This window comes from Podarcis melisellensis (assembly GCF_964234715.1).
Source record: "Podarcis melisellensis genome assembly, chromosome: 4".
Classification (NCBI taxonomy): domain Eukaryota; kingdom Metazoa; phylum Chordata; class Lepidosauria; order Squamata; family Lacertidae; genus Podarcis; species Podarcis melisellensis.
In genome coordinates this window covers 67141006-67162744 of record NC_138531.1, presented here as the reverse complement: position 1 = coordinate 67162744, position 21739 = coordinate 67141006, and the positions used below count along the sequence as shown (strand labels likewise).

Here is a 21739-nt window from a genome sequence, read left to right as displayed (position 1 = left end):
TGTATGTCTGTATGTACCACTGAGTTAATGCCCTCCCCCCGATGAAAGCTGCTATGGAGATTTTCTCCTTCATAATACTAGACTAGAGCTCCAAGCATCAGCCAATCAAGATGCAGGGAACTGAGGAGCACAGGAAGCTTCCTTATCCCAAGTTGGACAATTGGTCCACCTAGCTCAATAGTATCAACACCGGGGATGGGGTGCATAAAGGCCACGGCCACTTCTGGGCAAACCTCTAAGGTCCAAATGCCTGCGGTGATGGAGGCAGAGGCAAACATGGGCACAGCATTGAGTATACATTTCTTCTTTGCGTAGTAGGGACATCTCCTCATTGCTTGTAGTTTCTCTTACTCCTACTATGTGTGCCAGCTATGCCTCTGTGTACCAACTGCCTTGCATTTACAATATTAAGAAACAATATTTAATACTCCGGCTCTGTAGAATATATAGGGTGGTATTCAAACATGTTTTACTCTTAGCAGATCCACTGAAATGAATGAATGTGCCTAAGCTAGAGCCATTACAGTAATTTCAATAGGGCTACTCCTGAGTAAAACTTACTTGACTACAACCCATAGGTCATTTCTTACTTTAGAATATTCTATGGTCTCAGGACTTTGGGATTTGTTTAAAGCACAGTCATAAAATAGAACAGGAACAGTAGTAAAGACCTTGGATTTTTATTTAAAGCATCTCCCTAGTAAAGGGCATCATTAGTTAGGGCCCCTGATAATCCCACAAACATTTTATACAAATATCCTTTCCTTTCTTTAACTATATGCTCCCCACCATATTCACACATCTAGCAGAAGCATCATTTTTCAAAACAGACGCTAATAAGATAATGACCAATTTGTGCTCTCAGTTACTGCTCTATAATCTCTGTTTAGCTCTAAGAGCATGCTTTAGACTTCTGTCTCTCAGAGTTCACTGCCCACCCCCCAACCATTAGGGAGGGAGGAGACGGGAGATTAGACATTCCCAACGCATTTTCCTGCTTTCCTTTTCCACACTGTGGCTTTTCCAGCCTTCACTGGAGGCAGCAACTGCCCTCGTGTGCACTCTTCTTCACACCGGAGCATGCGTCCCAAGGTAAGATGCTTGCTGTGATGCAAGTCCAAGGCACAAGCTTGGGGATTTGTCTCCGAACATAGGGAGAAAGTAAAGAGAAAGTGCCTGCATGTTCTCAACTGAGGCTGAAATTGGTGTTTGCTTAAATCGGTCCAAAGCCGTACTGCCTGAATTCAATTTGCCTCCGGCATTCAATTAGCTCAAGAGTAGTGGTGCAATTAGTTTTAGCCTCTGGATTCAAATAGGCTTACGAGGGGCACATCTCACTTTAGATAGTCATGCGTGGTGTGCTCACTTCAAAATGTGATAATCCAAGATTGCTGCATTTGGAAGCCCTTCTGCTCAGCTGCCTGGAGTGGGGCCCAGCCCTGCCCTGGTGATGCCATTGCTCAGGAGCAGGGCCAGATTAAGGTTTGATGAGGCCCTAAGCTACTGAAGGTAATGGGGCCCTTTATATGTCCAGCTGTCCTTTGTCAACAATAAATTGCCGCTGGTTTTTTGTGTTGAATATATGCTATATGGTAATTGATGGACCTAATAGATATCTAAAGCCATTTGCACATAACGAAATAGGTATTTTATCAAAGTAATTGTTGAACTAAAATACAATTAAGAAGTATATTAATAGTGAAATAATTACTAAGCTCTAACTTGAAATGATTTTTTTATTCATAACAAACTTAACAATGCAAACACATTGTCATTTGGCAATAACAAAAGTTCCTTTAAAAACACAATTTACACATTTTTTTTCCCTTTAAATTTTTTTGGTGGAGGCTCAAGCTATAGTTTGCTTAGCTTATACATAAATTTGGCACTGCTCAGGAGAAGCACAAAGGTGCTTTTATGACAGCAATGTTCCACATGCTTAACTGAAAGGGAAATCTTACTGAACTGCGTGAGATTCAGGGTGCTTCTGGGTTGGGGACCTAGTAATGCAAACAGGTATTTGACTACTGGGTTTCCCACCCCCACCCCCCAAAAAAGACTGAATATGGATTAAAACTGAGGGGCAGATATGGGGAGGGGAATATGATGAAGATGTTGTGTGGTTGCAGCAAAAACAATGGCACACATGAGAATCGCCAATCCCACACTCTTGCTTATAAGTAAGATCATGTTTATGTATAGGATTATTTTCACACTTTGGCAAGAAAAAAAAGAAAAGAACAGCCATCACCCTTGTCTTCTAGTGAATGTAATAGGAATATTTGAAGCATGAACATGAGAAATGCAGAACAGGATTTGAGTTCCATGGAGCCTGATCCTATTCTTTCCTATGCAGAAGCAAATCCTACTGTTTTCAATGGGGCTAGGTCACAGATAAATGGGCAACAGAGTTGCAACCTTTTTGTTTTTGAATCCTTTTGGTGTGATCTGTGTGTATGTGTGAATACTGTTAATGTGGGGTAGAAACTAATGAAGACCACAAATTTTAGACAGGTTATACCCTTGGGGATGATGTTGTAATATTAGTAAGTCTGTGTGACTCATGTAGTGGTTTCCTATGTTGAACAGGCTCTGTGCAGTTTAGATTTCAAGCATGACTGTTTATGGTACTAAAATCCATCAACCCCAACTTCTCATCATTTCCAAGGGTTATATCATTACTGTATTATTCTGGGTGCTATTTCCATAACGTCACTAACCTAGTTACTGGCAGGAGTTTTCAAATATAAATCTCCTGGGTCTGCACTCAAAATCACTGCTGTGGTCTGAAATTCTTATCCCATTCATTAATATGCACTGCATGGTTTTAATTCTGATCTATTATTGTGGTTTCAATTGCTTTTTATATAAATTCTTGACTTTATGACTAGGTTTGGAGTGAGATGGTTCTATATTTTTTATTGTTGTGACATTTCAATTTGTTAGTCACATTGGGTTTCTTTGAAAATTAAGCAGCACATACATTTTATTTTAAAAATACATGAACTGCAAGCTGTGTAAATAAATTGCTGTTTTTATCTACTATTTAACTGGCCCAATTATGACCAAAAAAAATGTGATTAAAGTGTGTTATCTGCATGCAGGTATGGTTTCAAATGTGTACCTACAGAGGAAAGTTTTAAAAGCTTAGAGGACTCACAGAAACAGACTCTCTCCAAATCTAGGTTCAAAAGCTGATGTTGGGAAGTCAGATGAAACTATCTTTAAGTGAGGAAATGGCTGGACATTTATAATATAAACACAAAAGTGTCTTGTAGCACCTAAAAGATACATCCATTTATCCCCGGTACACTTCCAAACAGCAGGAACCACTTCATAGGATGCATTTGCATCTATTTGTGGACTCTGATCCACAAAAGCTCATGCCATAATAAATTTGGCAGTCTTTAAGATGTCACAAGGGTATTTTGTTTTGCTTTTTGTTTTGTTTTGTTTCTTTGCTGCAGCATACCTACTTAGAGATTGGATTGGTGTGCAATAATGCTCTCCTAAATTATTTGCATTGCACATTTGACCGTAATGTGTATGGTTCACTTTCTTACAATGTCTAAAAAGATTTGGAAAACATGGGCAAAAGGAAATAATGGTATTATTTGGTTTTCATTTTTTCCTTGCCAAGGCATTTTAAATACTGTATGTAAGTTAATTTTATTTAAATCAGTGTAGGTTGTTTGCTTGCAGCTTGTTCAGTATGAGAAGGTGGGCTTCGTTCCTAGAAGGCGGTGTAGAGGGTTCGAGTTTACAACACTTTCGATGTGTTATACTTTAATATATAGTTTTCGACTGGTCCTACCAATAAACATCATTAGAACCATGCTGCAGATGTGCTTTAAGTTCCACTGTCATTAACAAGTCATTGTCTGCAATCACAGGGCAATAAATCCCTCTGGAATCAGTGGTGATTGTAAACGCATTTTAGTGGGACAAGCCAATGAATGGAAAGAAACTGCTTAGCATGATGCAGTTTACAACCCCCTCTCCAAATAAATCTGTTGGAGGGTCAGTTGTGGTGCTTAATCTGTACCTTCATCTATGCTGAAGGGGAAAGGTTGCAGTGCAGTCCCAGATTCAATCTCTGGGATCTCCAAGATGGGCTGACCTGACAAGAGATCCCAGCCTCAAAGCCTGGAGAGCTGACAACACTGGGTCACCACTGCATTAGCAGGCAGCTTCCAGTGTCCTTTGTTCAACCTTAATATGTGTAAATAAGCACAGATGTAAAGATCTAATAATTTTCTTCTGAGGGGAACCTAACCTGGGTGTTGCAGCCAGGAGTTTTGCACTGCTTGTAGAAAGGGATTGATCATGTTTTGACACTGAGCCAATCCAAAAGTTCTATAGGTGGGGATTAATCTATTAGTGCTCATTAACACATGTGCATCACCGCTTGGTGCAAAAGATAGTCAATGTGTCAAGCACTGTGTGTGTGCGTGCGCGCGCACGCATGCTTGTCATATGAAGGAGAACAAAATGTGTTAGGGTTTTGAGATTCTAGAAATACATTTTGCAATAACACAAATCACATTGCTTGCTTTTCTTTCTCACTTCTGACATCCTGTTAATCCCTCTCCCTTTATTGTGCCAGCTCTCTTGAGGGAACATCTTACCACTGAGATACTGACTAGATTTAGTTTCCATTGACCTTAAAGGCATTAACTACCCACTGCTCATTTTGTTTTTCTTTTGAGAAGTAGTTTGCTTGCCCCATTGTTCCTTGTTATTCTTCTCCCAGATGCTTCCTTCCTTGATGCTGTAGCTGAAATGCCTATCTTTAAGTTTCTACCCACAACACATCCTTTTCTTAACAATTATCTCATTTCCTTTTGATAATAAGTCTGTTCCTTAATCATATTTAATCCTTGTCGGTAGCTGGCATAACAAAATGATTAAGAGACTGAATTACAGATTGAGATACACCAGGTTTCACCACTGCCATGTGCTCACTTGGTGATCTTAAACCAGCCTGTAGTATTGTGGGGGAGTTTTACTACTGGTTTGGCATAGATAGCTGCTGTAAGGACTACAACTAGAACATGAACACGAAGAGCTCAGAATGTATGAAAGCGCTACACATTTTGTGCAGTGTTTTGTGATTTAGAATACAGGGCTTAATTGGAGCCCAGGGGTTTTCTGAGTCTCATCACCAGAACAACTTCTTCCAATGCTAGGGCCTGGAGTTGAACATGAGAAGTAACAATGTGAAAAAATACTTTCCATGAGCTTCTGAGAAACAACAACCAGAGCCCATGCACCAGGGGTTTGTGATAGGCATCTAAGCAATGTGTCTAGTTCCAATAGATTATTGGCAGTGGTGAGAGGTAAGGGACTCCCTGATAAAATTGACAATCTCCAACTGCCGACTCAATCCCAAAATTTACAATCTCAATCTGCTGACTCAGTTCATGTGATGGTTCAGCTTGCATCTCCTGCTCCAGCTGCTGGCCGGCCAAGGGGTGATGATTTTGGCTCCCATTGACTTGCTTCCCAGAGCCCTTCGACCAAGAACCATCCCCTTATTTGTCTGGACCACGTAGCCCAGAGATCGATTTCCCCAGAGTTCATATATCTACCAACTCCATCTTCTGACTTAGGCTGAATAAACATCATACATTTAAAGCACATTATTATTATTATTTATTAAATTTGTATGCCACCTTCATCCAAAGATAAACCCTTAGAATGCTAATCAGCCAAAGGCCTAGTTCTGGAGAAACGTTTCCGCCTGGTGCCTAAAGATATGTAATGAAGGCACCAGACAAGATTCCCTAGGGAGAGCATTCTACAAACAGGGAGCCCTGCAGAAAGGCTTGTACTTGTGTTGCCACCCTCTGGACCAATCATGAAGGAGGTCCTCAGATGATTATTGCAGAGTCCAAGTTGATTCATATGGAGAGAGGCTGTCCTTGAGGCACATGACTTCAAAGCACATGACTTTCCCCAAAGAACCATGGGAACTGTAGTTTACACCAGAGAGCTATAACTCCCAGCACCCTGAACATGCTACAATTCCCGGGATTCTTTGTGGAAATTGATATGCTTCCGATGCATATTAAATGCATGGTATGTATGCAGCATAGTCCCAATCACTTAGCTAAATCATGGCTCTCTGTGGTGTGTTCTAAAAACAGTGGTTTAGAAAGCTGCCACACAAGGTTAGCAGGCTGGACTGCCACTGGCCCTCCTGAAATTTAAGAATCAAAACCCACTACATTAGGGATAACCAATGTTGTGCCCTACAGATGTTGTAGGACTGCAACTTCCTTCATCCCTGACCACTGACCGTGCTTACTGAGGCTGATGGGAGTTGGAAGTCCAACAACATTTGGGTAGCACCACATTGCCAGCTCCTGCATTGCATGATAAGCTCCTCTACCAAATTACTACTCTATGCAAGGAGAAGAAGTTTAAAAAAAAACAACAACAACATGGCCCTGTTTCCTCTTTATCTGTTGATGGGGCATTCTCAGATTTTACAGTCTTCATTTCATAAAGAGAAAACACTTCTGCTAGGAAATCCCATGAAACCAATGAGGATCACATGTAATCATTTTGAATGTTTGTACATCACGGCACAGAAATATACATGCACTGGGAAACTAAAGCCTGTCATAGCTTCCCAGGTTGTACATGCTGCAAAACACCGATGAGGTCAAGTCTCATTAGTGACAGTCCATAGGTGGATTTCAACTTCCCCACTATTTAAAGAAATGGGTAAAGTATGGTATGTACAATGTGAAGTAGCCTTCAGGCTAATGACCTGCCATTTGTTAGTTCTTAGCTAGACATGGAAAAGATTCACTGCTTGTCTTGGGGAGTTTTGTCTGCTATGGCAACATTTTGAAAATCCCCTGATATGCTTGCAGTGGAACAACAGCCTCTATCTTCATTATGCACCTGGGCTATACCCAAAATCCAAATAGTAGAGCATTGTAGTGGCAAAAAAGGCTATTGTGTATCTGTAACACATCTCTTTTTTCTATTCCTAGTTAAATGAAGGTCTCTGTTCTCCATGGACTTTCCAGGGCCTGACTCTGTGCATCATATGTATTGTTCTCTGTAGGATAAAGGGTAAGTCTAACATGATTAGTGCATTGGGGAAAGTGTAATGACTAGGCAAGGGTGGCTCAAAACATTTTGCCACCTGAGGCAATGGACAACATGGTACACACACACACTCTTGCTATCAAGTAGCCAGCTGGACTGACTGCTGAATCGTAATTCAGTACTAGCAATGGGGCACTGCACTGTCCTGGAGGGAGGTCAGCACCATAGTTGTAAGGCTGGAGCCCCACAGTTCTCAGCTCCAACAGTATGGACAGGGATATCAGGAGGAAGAGCTAAGGGCTGCCACCACCTCTCATCTTATTGCCCCTGCACCAGTCACCTCATTCTACCTAATGGTAGAGCCAGACCTGTGACTATGAGCCAGTAGACCAGCAAGTGTGGCTGGCAGAGGGCTATGGAGAGTCTTGTGCTGCTGTGAGCAGGATGGGCTTCTATTTTGAGTCAAAGAAATGTATTTTTTTGGCATCTGTCTGTCTCAGGAGACAATGGAGGAGCACGCTTTGAGGGATGAAGTCAAACTGTTGGAAGGTTGCAGCACCTGCTGTGGCTGTAGAGACCAATGCAGGAGAGATATGTTTTGTTGCAGGTCAGGCTGATGAAGGCATCTGGTTGTGCTGCTACAAATGAACCATAGTGCTTCTTTTCTCTGTGCTCCTCCCAGTGGCCTTTCATCTTCTGGTCACTGCACAGACACACACAGAGCTGCCTTGTGAGGTTAAGTAAGGTATGCAGCAACCCTCTTCCCCAAATTGTTCCTACCATGAATTTCAGAAAGGCTTCCTTTTCCCTCCACCTATCCAGTGAAAGGTTTTTAAAAAATGAAAGAAAAATATTTTGGAATTAGCAGCCCAGTTCTAATCTGTTTCATGGTTGCTAGAAGTGCAGAACAGGAATTTTTGCATAAATAAATATTTTCCTTGGATCTAGACCAAGGGATTTGTAAGCATAAGATACAAGAGGTGATTATTAATTATTTTGTCTTGCCGCAGGTGCCATATTGACAAGTGACAGAGACGTGGAGCTGGGCGGCAACGCTACTTTGAGATGTACCCTAACAAAATCTCTTCCAACTGTTCAAGTTACATGGCAGCAAGAGGTTAATGAAAACGTTGTAAATTTGGCAGCATATGACAGCAAACAAATTCCAAATATTAATGACCGATACAAAGGTCGAGTCAATTTAACAATTTTAGAACCCAATGACACTGCCATCAGCTTCTGGAATGTTAGCACCCAAGAAAATGGTTGTTACCGATGCATATTTAACATCTTTCCTCCAGGATCCACTAGCAAAAAAACTTGTCTTTCTGTTTACGGTGAGTCATTTCATATTAAAATAGCTAGAGCAGGGCATTTCTTCAAATATGCTCCTTTGATAATGAAGCAATACAACACACACCATTATCTCACCCCTGTTCCAGGGGTGCAGGACTTGCCCAAGTTTGGTTTCCTTAGGAAGGGTGTTACAAGAGCCCTACAGCATTTCCTAATACTTGGTTTCATCCAACAATATAACTACCGATTGCGTATAATTGGAACTACAGCTTAAACCACAGGTGGTGAACCTGTGGTCCTTCAGTTGATGTTGGACTACAACTCCTAAGATCCATGAGCATGCTAGCTGCAGATTATGAGAGCAAAACCTGATAGTCTAAGATTACAATATCCACAGCAGATCGGAGGCAGTATATTTCCAGTTCCCCAGGTCCTGCCTGTGGACTTCCTGTGGGCATCTGATTGGCTACTGTGAGAGCAGAATGCTGAACTTGATAGGTCATTGATCCATTAGGTTCTTATATTCTTCTATGCTGATATGGGGAGTGGAACAGAATACTAAGAAGCTCCGGGGACCAAAAGCTCAGCTTGGTGTCTGATCTCCATCTGCCTCAAAACTGCAGGCTTCTCCTTTCGTTTCCCTGTATATACAGAGACCTGGATCACAACATTTGTTAACTGTGCAGGAGGATCTGTCCCCTTCTCTCATAATTCTTCCGATTCAGGACATTCCCAAATCTTTCGTTAGCAATGGGCTAAGCAATTTGTTGCTATGGCAACATATTCCTGAACAATTAACAAGTCCAAGGTTCTGGCCTGTTATGCCACAGAGAAACTCACACTAACGAAAACCCCTTTGTAAAACTGATTAGAAATCAGCCCACTGTGTAATAATGTTACAACATATGTTTTGGTTTTCAGTCAGAATATTGCAGTGTGGGACATTGGGCTTTTCCACATGTATGGTGTGTTGAATAACACACTATAGCACACTACAGTTGAAGGATGATTGGTCAAAGTTAACATAAGTTTCCTACCATATAGTAGGAAAGTAGTAGTTAAGGGACCCCTGACCATTAGGTCCGGTCATGGCTGACTCTGGGGTTGCGGCGCTCATCTCTCTTTATTGGCTAAGGGAGCCAGCGCACAACTTCCGGGTCATGTGGCCAGCATGACTAAGCCACTTCTGGGAAACCAGAGCAGTGCACGGAAACACTGCCGTGTGGTACCTATTTATCTACTTGCACTTTGACGTGCTTTCAAACTGCTAGGTTGGGGAGTTCACCCCATTGCGGGGATTCGAACCGCCAACCTTCTGATCGGCAAGTCCTAGGCTCTGTGGTTTAACCCACAGCACCACCCGCATTCTTACCATATAGTCTGCCTCTAATTCAACAGTTTGCAGTTTGCCCTGCTGAGTCCCTCACTGATACAGTAGCATCTTTTCATCTTCCTTTTATTGCCCACCTGCGGTCCTTATGGTGAAGCATTTTGTGCCGTCATTTATGTCACAGGCCGCCTCAACACATTTTTACACTACAGCATCTCTGATGGGCGCTTGAATGCCACCTGCTCAGCAACGGGCTTCCCACGTCCCAACATCACATGGGTTGCGCCAAGAGGCCTGAAGGAGGAACACGAGATCACAAATCCCAATGGAACAGTATCGGTCATAAGCAATATCCTTGTAAATGCGTCAGATAGCCATTCTGGACAAGAGATGATCTGCAAGGTTACACACAGGGGGAAAGAGATGGATCTCAAGGTACCAAGAAAAGGTAAGTGAGCAAAGCACTCGGTGCCTGTCATCTTCCTAAAAGGTAGCGAAACTTTCATCTTAAAAATCTTGTATTTTCTTTTCTTCCATTCTACAAGGGATGGCGAACCTGCAGCCCCCCGTATGTTACTGACCTACAGTCTTCCACCATCCCTGATCATTGTCCATGATACCTGGGGGTGATGAGAACTGGAGTATAACAAACTCTGGAGGGTCACAAGTTTGCCATGTCTGATGTAAAAGAAAAAAAACAAAATTCAGACTAAAGAGAGGCTTTAGTGCAGGGATGTGGAACAGGTTCCAGGTGGCCAATTTTGGCAGTTGAGTGGGGCTACCCACCTGTCCACCCCTGGATCCTTTAATACTGTATATTTCACACTTCCCCTTATAAAGTAATAATTATCATTTTATTCTATTGTTACATGCATGCATTCTTCCTTATTTTTTCCCTCCTTCAAGATGGATTTGGGCATGTGCTTTTAGTCTCCCTCTGAAATTCTTTACTCTTACCTCTTTCATAAACAGAAACACACTCACTGGTTTTCAGCGAATGCATTTTGAACATATTCTTAGGAGTTATTTCAACCTCTAGTCATCTCACCCACTACAGCAAATTAAGGACCTCACTTTCAATGTAGAATTGTGATTTTATTCTATGTTATATTACATTATTATATCATATTATATTATAATATAAATTATTATATCACATTACATTACATTACATTACATTACATTACATTACATTACATTATATAGCATTGCATTTATATTTATATTACATAGACTCCTCTCCATACTGTCAGCAATTATTTTCTTTCCTCCATATAGGCTATCCATATGCTGTGGTCGTAACTGTACTTGTCCTAATTTCTCTGACTGTGGTTATTATTGCGGTGTGCTGCTGGAAACGACACCAAAAATAATGCAGAAGTAAGTTATTTAAACCAAAAGAAGATAAATATACGTTGTTGCTAGGCAGACTACATGAATGGTAGCTGATGCACATAAAAATGCTGGATATCAACTGAATGATAGGGCTTGTGCTCAAGAATGGAGAGATGTCAATTTTGGTTTGTCCTGAATTCTGTTTTCTGAGAGCTCCCAGGCAGGCTCTGCCCCTTTTTGTGCTTGAAGAGCAGACTGGAGTGAAGACTACTCCTACTTGGTCCGCTCCCCTGGCTCTACCTCCCCAGTCACGATTGGTTCATTTGAACTGAGGTTTGGTGGGAACCTCAAGGTCTGTGACCTGAGGAGGTGGACCAGGAGTGCTCTGCCGGGAGTCACGGAGGATCAGGGGTGCTGCGCATGGGCACGCAAAGGGTGCCCTCCATTTCATGGGGAGAGCGGTTATTTTTGCACAAATTTATTGACTGGAGAACACCATCACAATTTAGAAATTACAAATTTCAAAGGTTGGCTGTGTTCCAGTTTTCATATTGTTTCATAAAGTGTGAATTAGTGATGTTTACCTTTAAATGTGAGCAAAATTGAATTTCTTATTAATCACTACTTACACTCAGTTGAAACAGGTGATTTCTGAGTACTGTGCAAACAAACATGTATGTTTATGTGGGCTATGAGATATGGCTGATTCTTGTTCAAAATAGTTTTTCTGTTATTTTGACTTGAAAATAAGGTTGTGGTGTTTGTTTTTTTCAAAAATGACATGCAAATTGCTGCAGGAACATGGGGAACTGAATTTAAGATTGGAAAAATGAGAAAGTGGCAAAACCCAAAAGTGATATCCCTAGTTGTAAATAGGTGATGGGATAAGGAAGGAATAAGAAACGTTCTCTCTGTGAACTTCTTTTAAGTTAACTTTTCTTAGCATCTAAGTCCATGACAGCAAGTCAAAATCTGCTTCCCAACTTAAAACATGTTATATGTGTCTGAAACAGAGCCCAATAAATGCCACACACAGGATTTAGAGTGAATCCCTTGCCCCTTGTACTGGCAGGGGTGGGGAAGCTCCCACTGCAGTGTATGGTAGCCCGTTCCACATTGGTGCAAACAGCAGGCATGGAGGGAACTGAACTGGGACCACAGTGGGAGGGTCACAGCCATCCCTCCTGCTACATCCTATGTCTACTCAGGATAAGGGGACCTGCAAATACAACATATATTTAAGAGCTTTCACATCTTTTATAATGGTATGGAAGGTGTTGTGTCTCATTTGGTCTTAAACTGATCTCGTGGGCCATCGTTTCCATGTTGTACACCCATGTCTTTTGCCCTGTACTAGAGATGCTTGCACACTACTCCGAACACCTGTACAGTGGCTCCTCAGGTTAAGTACTTAATTCGTTCCAGAGGTCCGTTCTTAACGTGAAACTGTTCTTAACCTGAAGCACCACTTTAGCTAATGGGGTCTCCCGCTGCCGCTGCACCGCCGGAGCACCATTTCTGTTCTCATCCTGAAGAAAGTTCTTAACCCGAAGTACTATTTCTGGGTTAGCGGAGTCTGTAACCTGAAGTGTATGTAACCTGAAGCGTATGTAACCCAAGGTACCACTATACACACGATCTCTACACATGTGCAAGTGTTTGCATGGAAGTATACACTTGTTCTACGTCCAGTCACTGTGTACACAGACTGTACACTCGTTGAACATTACACAGGAATAGCAGCAGGGTTGTGCAGCTCATCTGTTGTGTACACGGGGACCAAGATGGAACACACGATGGACGTATTATGTGCACATCTCAAGTGTTATCTCATAAAGAGGCTTTGCAAAAGTTCTGAAACATTACCAAAACTACCATATCAGTATGCGTCTGCTTTCCCCCACAGGGCAAAAAGCATTTTGTGTGGATGGGAGAAATATTTTGACTGGGAAAATGTCATGGAAGGAAAGGCTTAAATGCCATTCACAGCTCTGTATTCCCAATCTGGTTCAGGGGCTTCCCATGCCCCATCTAGCTTGGCCCAGAGATGTTTATAGACTTGAACTATGCATCATAGGCAACATTGATGATAATATGACTTCCCAGTCATGGGAGATGGAGTTTTCATTGGTCTACAGCCTAAATTCCTTCATGTTTAAAATATGTTCCATGAATTGGCAAGGCTTGTGAACAAAGAAATTACATTCAGCGTTCAACTTTCTCCATGCAGCTTCATTTGAAACAGCTTTATTCCTGCTTAAGTCACTCACAACTTTCAAACAAAGTGAGCTACCATAACATTTTAGCATTGAGGCAGTTAAGCTTAGTGAGAGTTTTGGATTCATGTCGGCCACAAACCCATATGAAGCTGCAGATAGAAGCTTCTAGAACTTTCACTTCCTCTCTCTGGAACTTTCTTTCCTGCATGCATGCAAACAAGCACGCACATACAAGCAGAAACTGGGCCACCAGCTGAAAGAGACTTTTCAGGGGGGAATCGCTTCCCTTACAAATTAAGGCAAATTAACTGTGGTGATTTAAAATTAGACTTTTGTAAAAAGGCATTTTATTCTATTAGGATTTTTAATTCCCCCCCCCCCTGGGTTTAAATGAAAATTCTATGAAAAATGTATATGTATTGGAAATGAATTTATTTTTAAAAAATGAATTTCTAACTGGAAAATTAAATGTTCATCAACATACGAACATCAACTTTAAAAATGTAGGGCAGGAGTAAAAATTTTCAGCTGACCTATCCCAAATCCTATATCTCGACAAGCTCTCTACTTTCAAATTTTCCCCTCAGCTTTCTTATGAGCCAACAATGTTGTGCCCAGTCTCTTGTCTGGAACCATATCCTGCTTGAAATTCCTGGAAACGTCAGATTAAGACAGATAAGGACAATCATAGGGAGTGTCTACCATAACTTGAAGCCAAGTATCATAAGGAGGGATTTTGTTTCCTGTGTTAAACAAAAGAAATGGACACTTATAAATTCTTATCTAATATTCAGAGATGTTTTCATAGGGTAGTTGTCAGGGAACTGCCATCGGAGCCAGAGGCGGAGGGAAGGCTCCAGAGCGATGCCGGAGAGGGTCCCAGCAGGGAGAGAGGCAGCCCATCTGCTGGGGAAGGAAATCAGCGTAGCACCAGTGGAGAAGGGGGGCAGATGAGGGAATCGGAGAGAAGGCTCCAGGACTCTTCACCGGAGACCAGTGGGGAGAGCATGGGTACTCCGTTGCCCACACCCTCCCTGCGCAGAAGACTTCCGCGCAGGGAGAGTAGGAGGAGACTTGGCGTCAAAGAACTTCTTTGCTGGAATAAGTTCAAGAAACACCCACTGACGGATTCTGCCAGTGACTGAGACAGCCACGAAGTGAAAGGCTGTCCAGACAGAAAGGGTTCAACCAGGTAACCTAGCCTGGAGTGGCGGCAACTTACGCACGAGCAACCCCCCTAGAACCATTACAGTAGCCTATCAAGGTTTTTACAGCACTGAGGAAATAGGAATGAAACTACAAATTAAGGGCATGTTGTTCTTGATGTGAGAACATATTCTTCTCTTGTTGGGGTTCAGGCTGTGGCAATTTTTTCAGGAGATCATCATGGCCACCACAGCCCCTGGAGTGTCCAAAAGTGAAGGCAGTTGTGTTGCTCCATTGTGTATGTGTGTAAACATGCAACCACACACGCATGCACACACACAAGTACGCACACAAAAGCATAATATCCAATTTATTAGGGATCAGCCTGGCTGAAACATCTGCATAATTATCTGGACATAAGCTCTACTGAGGGGGATGTGGGTGGCGCTGTGGGTAAAACCTCAGTGCCTAGGACTTGCCGATCAGAAGGTCAGCGGTTCGAATCCCTGCGGTGGGGTGAGCTCCCGTCGTTCGGTCCCAGCTCCTGCCCACCTAGCAGTTCGAAAGCACCCCTAAGTGCAAGTAGATAAATAGGTACCGCTTTATAGCGGAAAGGTAAACGGTGTTTCCGTGTGCTGCGCTGGTGCTGGCTCGCCAGTGCAGCTTCGTCACACTGGCCACGTGACCCGGAAGTCTCTTCAGACGGCGCCGGCTCCCGGCCTCTTGAGCGAGATGAGCGCGCAACCCTAGAGTTGGTCACGACCAGCCCGTACGGGCAGGGGTACCTTTACCTTTAAGCTCTACTGAACTCAGAAGTGCTTCCTGCTGAGGGCATATAAGATGATGTGTGTCAGAGGAGATTCATACAGTAATAAACAATAGTAATGATAATCAATAATAAGTTCAACGTTTGAAACTCAAGAGCAGGGGTAGCTAGCTATATCTTCATAAAGAAATCTGCTCTTGTGTATCTAGTACTTTCTTCTTGTAAGGAAATTGACTTGTCAAAGGATTTCTTGAAACATCTTAACATTCAGACAAGTGCCAAGCAACAGCAACACCCAAACCTGCCCTTTCAGCTCTCAAAAGTCCTGTTTCCTATATAGACTGGATCCCTTCCAAACAGTAGCAGCCAAGCCTCGAACAGGATATATTGCACAAGAACCCTGACCTTTCCCTTCACCTTCATAGTTCCATATTTTCTCTTGCAGCTATGGAGTGGCTTTTTATTCTGAAACAATTTTGATTGTCACACAAGTGAGGGCTGCACACCACACACTTCCTCCTGCAATGTGGGTTTGTGGTTGTGGAGCAGGAGTAGTTCTGAGAAAAAAAGCAACGTTTCTCTCAAGAAATAAGTATTCCTCAAACACTCATGTGCAATCTATTCCTGTATTCCCCCTCCCCCTTTCTTCAGCAACCTGGATCCTATTTAAATAGGGCTTATTATAGAAAATGCAAGTTTAGTACTGTTTCTGCCATGACAATGTAAAGCCCATTGCCATACCCAGTTGGTGTGAAATTTTTGAAACACTTGGAGCAGTCAGCTCATTCTTTCCTCATACACTATATATATGAAGATTTGGGAAGAAAAGTGAGACTATAATCATCATACACAATGGGAAAAAACTGTGAAATGGCTCCCTGACAGTTGAAACACGCCTGACATTGTCATTTTTTAAAATGCAAATAACCTTTTATTTACCCAGGTTTTAGGTGGGTACAGTGATGCTCATCTTTTAGTGGAGCGGGACTTGTTGGATGAGCATTTTAAGAATTTTGTATTGTACATCTTTTTCTAATTTGGCTCATAATTTTAGATTTTACTTCACTGTATATTAAGTTGTTAAGTTACCTTGTATTATGGCAACAAATGTATATAATATTGATAAAATAAAATAATTAAAACTACTCTATCTATCTATCTGTTCTCTTTTAGGAATCTAAGGGAATCAACCAACATTCTGAATTTTGTCCCATGGAATTGAAAAAACATTCTAGCAACTGTGTCTATATAACTAGAAAGCCATGAATGCAGCATCAATTTAAAGGAGAACCTGGACCAAATTTGTGGCAAATACAATATCGGCTGGGATCCAGAGGTTCTCCTGTACAAGCAGAAGGCATCTCTGTGGGTACAACCCTCCTAGATTCTGTCAATTCTCCCCTCTATTTGCAGCCTCTCTTGCTACATCCCATGTTTTTCCCAGTGGTGGGAAAGCACCATTGTCTGAGCAGTGTCCTGCTTGTTTGTCACTGGATCTAACCCAAAGAAAATGAATTATTAATTCTTAAATGAAAATAGAATGTGAAAAGGAGGTGGTAAACACCAGGATTCTAGTCTAGTAAAAGGCTTAGAATTGTTAAAACCAAGAAACACATGTGCAGGGTTTTGGGCTAGTTTCCACCATGAAGTATTCATTTGCTTCAAAAAGAAAAAAGCACAATGCAAAATAAACACAGATCTGCTTCTGTTAATATAACTTTGGCTTTCCTTCTTTAAACACACTATTGTTAGCTGATTTTAAAGGGAAGCTTAAAAGGAAAATGCAAAGGGACAGTGTTTTCCAGCAAACTACTGAAGAGGAAGGGCACAGGTTTGATGAATAAGAGCTATTCAATAATTCTGCAACTATGGGGATTGAACAGGAAACAATTAATTAGGCTTAAAAAAGAATTAAGGAGAAGAGGAAGTTATTGTTTAAAGGGACAGTAGCCCAAAAGACCTTAGCAGTGCTTACCAAACCACACTGAATAGGCTAGTGCTGAAATCGATTTCATTTTAAGAAAGTAATAATTAGAACCTACCAATCAGGTAAAAAAAAATTAGAAACAAGGAAAAAACGGAACGCAGCAGGTAATCATGTCACTGGATTTTGTAAAACCTGAGAGAATAAAGGGATGTCAGTTTCAAATTAAATGGCTCATATAAAAAGAAACCAAGTAAATATTTATGGGCATTAATTAGTTCCTGGTGTTAGTTATCCTAACTGTGCTTTATGGCAATTTCTTGTACATTCAATGTTACCTCTTCTGTGGCTACCTCTCTTAAAATAAATCATTGCACTGAATGTATGGAAAGACCTACTGCATTTTATGTAGAAACCAAATAAAGTAATTTCAAAGAAAAGTGATAATATGCTCCTTATTGTTGATGTCTTTGGCTTTTTTTTTTGTCAAAATGGGACCTCAGATTAAAATAGTGCTACAATTGGATGTAGATTTGATGTGATGATAGTCTAATAGTCCTTCTTTTTACATGTAAAAATCTTTCTGCGCTGATTTCTTTAAAAGCAAAATATGACATTTAAAAAATAGCAATGAAGCTGTATCAGAACTAGTAGACAGTTTCTCTGGCTTCCTGCAGTTTCTTGTGGTTACAAGAAAGCCCACTTGGGAAGGCTGAAGAATGTGGACCACCAGAGAGAGGATTTGTAAAATCAAACCAAAGACGAAAAACTTTGACACCCCTAAAGTAAGAGAAGTGCCCTTCACCCATAAGAATTTCACTGAAAAATTCTCTCTGCTTTGGTAATTTTTAATAATTTGATAATTTTTAATGCAATTTCTTTTCTAGTGCATTGATGGAGAATGGTAAACAAGCAAATAAGTACCGGTACATTTTTCCTGATTACATAATTTCTAATTATGTAAGCCACCTCAAAGTTTTGTAGAGAGGTGGGATATTTATTATATGGATAAATCAAGAAATCTGTGCTAAAGCACTGCAACCTTCCTGTCACATTTGTTTTCAAAACTTTTTTGAGACTGTACGTGCCCCATTGCAGTGTTAGGATGTTCAGCTAGTCAGATTAAGAATGACAAAACTCAGCACAACTACTAAAGCAGTCAGCTGGTAGTCTTTTTCCAACCACTTACTTCAGCTATGCTGCTAAAAGAATCAATATGATGAAGGCAGAAAGATTAGAACTTTGCTGAAATCAACTTTCCATTTCCTTGCCCAGATCTGAAGATAATTGTTTGCAAATTAGATGGGTGACTTTGACAAGGAGCGTAAATGATTCATCACAGACGGATAAATATTTTGCACCTAGATTTGCACGCTTGCAGTTTCAGAGGTCTGGTGATGAACTTTTCAAACACAGGGCAACCTGCCACTCACCCATCTGCTCTAGGCCTAGGAGTCCAGCATGTCGCAGAGGATTCTGGGAGGTGTTGGCTCATCAGGCTGTTGGCACCGTTGACATTCTGCAAGAACTGTCCATATGCACTAAAACATTACTAATGTTTTGATGTGGCTGTCACTCACTGGATAATATCATCACCAGCAGTTGCACAATACCTTTACTAGGAGGACCAACCAAAATGTCACAAAATAGTAGCAAGCTAGGTCTGGTTAACATCCAGCCTTTGTGTTTTCAAAAATAGGACGTGACCACTATCCCAGAATACTAGCTGTGTAACCATATACTGGGAACACCTAGTAGAGACTTACTCAGTTTGAAATATCCATTTTGTAAGAGAATCTTGTCCAATATGACTACAACATCCAGCCAATTTCTGTACTCCCACCCCTTCTTTATTTTTCCTTGTCTCCCTGCCACTTGCTTTGCGTAATTTCTTGCAGAAAGAAGCTCCCAGCCCCCTCTAAATCTTTCAGCAACTTTCCGTTTTGCTAACTATGTCTGGTTTAGCAATAGGGTAGTAGTTTAGGCTTTCCACAGGTGGATGATCACAATCATGGTGAATTCATTATCTGAAACACCACAAACTACTCACAACAAGTGGGTATCAGCAGGCTTAGGGGCACTAAAAATAAATATTCAGGGGTAAATCACTAAGGGGTGGAATGGCCCAGTGAACACTGAGTGTGCTCAGCAAACACACAATGCTAGCTGACTGACACTTGTTGGAGGGGGAGGGAAATGGACTGCTCAGGAAGAGAGCATGGTTGGTTGTTTGGAATCCTGAGCAGTAAAACTCTACACTATTGCAGTTTCCCACTTGTCCTTCCTGGGCCACATTCCCAAACAGAAGTTTCTAATAACAAAACCTTTTGCCAGCAGAACAAGTGTACCACTAAGAGACTTTAACTTGGCTCTACACTGAATGCTATCCAAAGATTCTAGATAACTAGGGAGCCATGTAGATGGTCCTTTGGGCTCATGTAAGCCTTGGATTTATATTATTCATTCATTCATTCATTCATTCTCCTGTCACACAGACAGTTCTGTCATAGCACAAAGAACAACTGCATCGCAGCATTGCTTCTTCCCTATTTATTTACACTCAGTGCTTTTTTTCCTTAAAAAATACATGTGTACTCTCATTTTGACTCAAGAAAATCACCATTTTATAGCTCAAATCAGGAAGAATAAATACAGTAAATGGACATCGGGGGTAGCAGTGGAACTGACGATTCACTAGGCTAGAGAAGAAACTATTTTTAAAAATAAATTTTCAGTTTCTTCTCCTTTTAGATTCACAAAATGTTTAGGGGTATGCATCCCTCTGCATCCCCCCAGAAAAATCACTGTTTACACCTATTAAAAATTGTTCTTAAATGCTACCCTTTTGACATAACTGTTGTGCCTCTTTTGTGAGGTCATCCACTGGTTGCACAAACTTTAACAATGAAACACCAACACTCTTAATAAACCTTTTGTACTTCAAGTTTACACCCTCCAGATTGCTTTCTTCCAACTGAGAATGCAGAGTTTTCCCCAAAGTTTTTCACAGTGACTCCAGCTGTGAAAGTTCATGGGAGATTTGCTCTCCTTTTGGCTCCTTTTCAGAAGTTGCTATGTAGCTCACTCCTTCACATGTTTATTCAAAAGCAATTACCACTAAAGTTGATAAGACTTGCTCCAACTAAATAAGTCTGCATAGGGCATGGATTTGAGAAAAATAACAATGGGCTTATTATTTGGAATTAGGAGATCAAACTATAAATTGGTAACAGAAGAGTTATTTTCAAAACCCTAAAACGGGTGTTTCCAATCTTTTGGATTTTTCTTCGCAAGCATTGCCATTTCCATTTTTAGAAGGCTAGGAAGTCATGGGAAAAATCCTCCCCCTTCCAGCAATGGAATGAATCAATATATCAGATTTCAGAAGGATGCCCTCCAGTTTGTGCACAGCAGTTTAAAGTTACAGCTGTCTTTTCATGGCTGACTTTTTAAACAGTTGTTTTGCACACTCCACAATACAATCCTGTACATGTCTATTGAGAAGGCATGCCCATTAAGTTCAGTGGGGATTACTCCCAGATGAGGATTGTGACCTAACTCACAGAAATACCAAAGGTGTTGTGGGCTTTGAAGACGCTCGAACTCAGGACAAAAGGGAGTAACGTGCTAAGAGGAAGGCATGCTTGGCAAACCCTCACCGTGATCAACTCCTGCCCACTGTGGAAGGATGTGTGGATCCAGAATTGGCCTCCACAGTCACTTACACTGTCACTGCTAAAACCATGTTTTGGAAAACAATCTTACTCGGCTACAAGTGATCACCAAAGAAGAAGAAGTATGCATTTGTGTGTGCTTTTCCTGTGTGGAAGTATGAAGAATAAAACTGTGAGAATCTATTTGTTGTTGTTTAGTCGTTTAGTCGTGTCCGACTCTTCGTGACCCCATGACAGAGCACGCCAGGCACTTCTGTCTTCCACTGCCTCCCGCAGTTTGGTCAGACTCATGTTTGTAGCTTTGAAGACACTATGCAACCATCTCGTCCTCTGTCATCCCCTTCTCCTTGTGCCCTCCATCTTGCCCAACATCAGGGTCTTTTCCAGGGAATCTTCTCTTCTCATGAGGTGGCCAAAGTATTGGAGCCTCAGCTTCACGATCTGTCCTTCCAGTGAGCACTCAGGGCTGATTTCCTTCAGAATGGATAGATTTGATCTTCTTGCAGTCCATGGGACTCTCAAGAGTCTCCTCCAGCACCATAATTCAAAAGCATCAATTCTTCGGCGATCAGCCTTCTTTATGGTCCAGCTCTCACTTCCATACAGAATCTATTAGGTATTGTTAAATTTATTAACAACACATTCAAGTTCAATATAAAGCAAGCTCTCATTGGCTTTTCTGGGGGGGGGGGAAACCTTCTTGGATTTCTAAGTTCATTATTGCTTTTAAATGTGGAAAATATTTGATAAGTGTCAAAGGAAACGCTGATGAGTACTTGTGTGGGGCTGGGCATTAAAAGTGCAGGTCCTTATAAAGTTAAAATCTCTGGGGATTTTAGCTTTGTATTTTTATTTTTTATCTGCTTGGTTGAATTTTTTTGGTTATCTGTCATGGAAATATTGAGAGCTTTTTGGATTATGTTGGCAATGAATGTGGGAAATGTAGATTCAGCAAGTCCATTGAACAAACAAACAGACCCTTAT

The 21739-nt window shown here is 41.3% G+C and overlaps 1 protein-coding gene across 1 annotated transcript; it reads left to right on the top strand.

Annotated features, from left to right (window-relative positions):
• The first annotated feature begins 965 nt into the window (after positions 1-965).
• Positions 966-16458, top strand: CD200 (CD200 molecule). The gene is made up of 6 exons (XM_081908568.1): positions 966-1092; positions 7008-7089; positions 8076-8402; positions 9876-10139; positions 10970-11071; positions 16331-16458. Exons 1-5 carry the CDS (start codon positions 1081-1083, stop codon positions 11062-11064), a joined length of 780 nt encoding a protein of 259 aa, XP_081764694.1. The 5' UTR covers positions 966-1080; the 3' UTR covers positions 11065-11071; positions 16331-16458.
• Positions 16459-21739: the final 5281 nt, after the last annotated feature.

Bases quoted from the DNA above. Each gene is read 5' to 3' on its own strand.
- CD200 (XM_081908568.1), top strand. The intron at 7,090-8,075 runs GTAAGTCTAACA...GTCTTGCCGCAG, and splicing joins TGTTCTCTGTAGGATAAAGG to GTGCCATATTGACAAGTGAC. The intron at 8,403-9,875 runs GTGAGTCATTTC...TTTATGTCACAG, and splicing joins AACTTGTCTTTCTGTTTACG to GCCGCCTCAACACATTTTTA.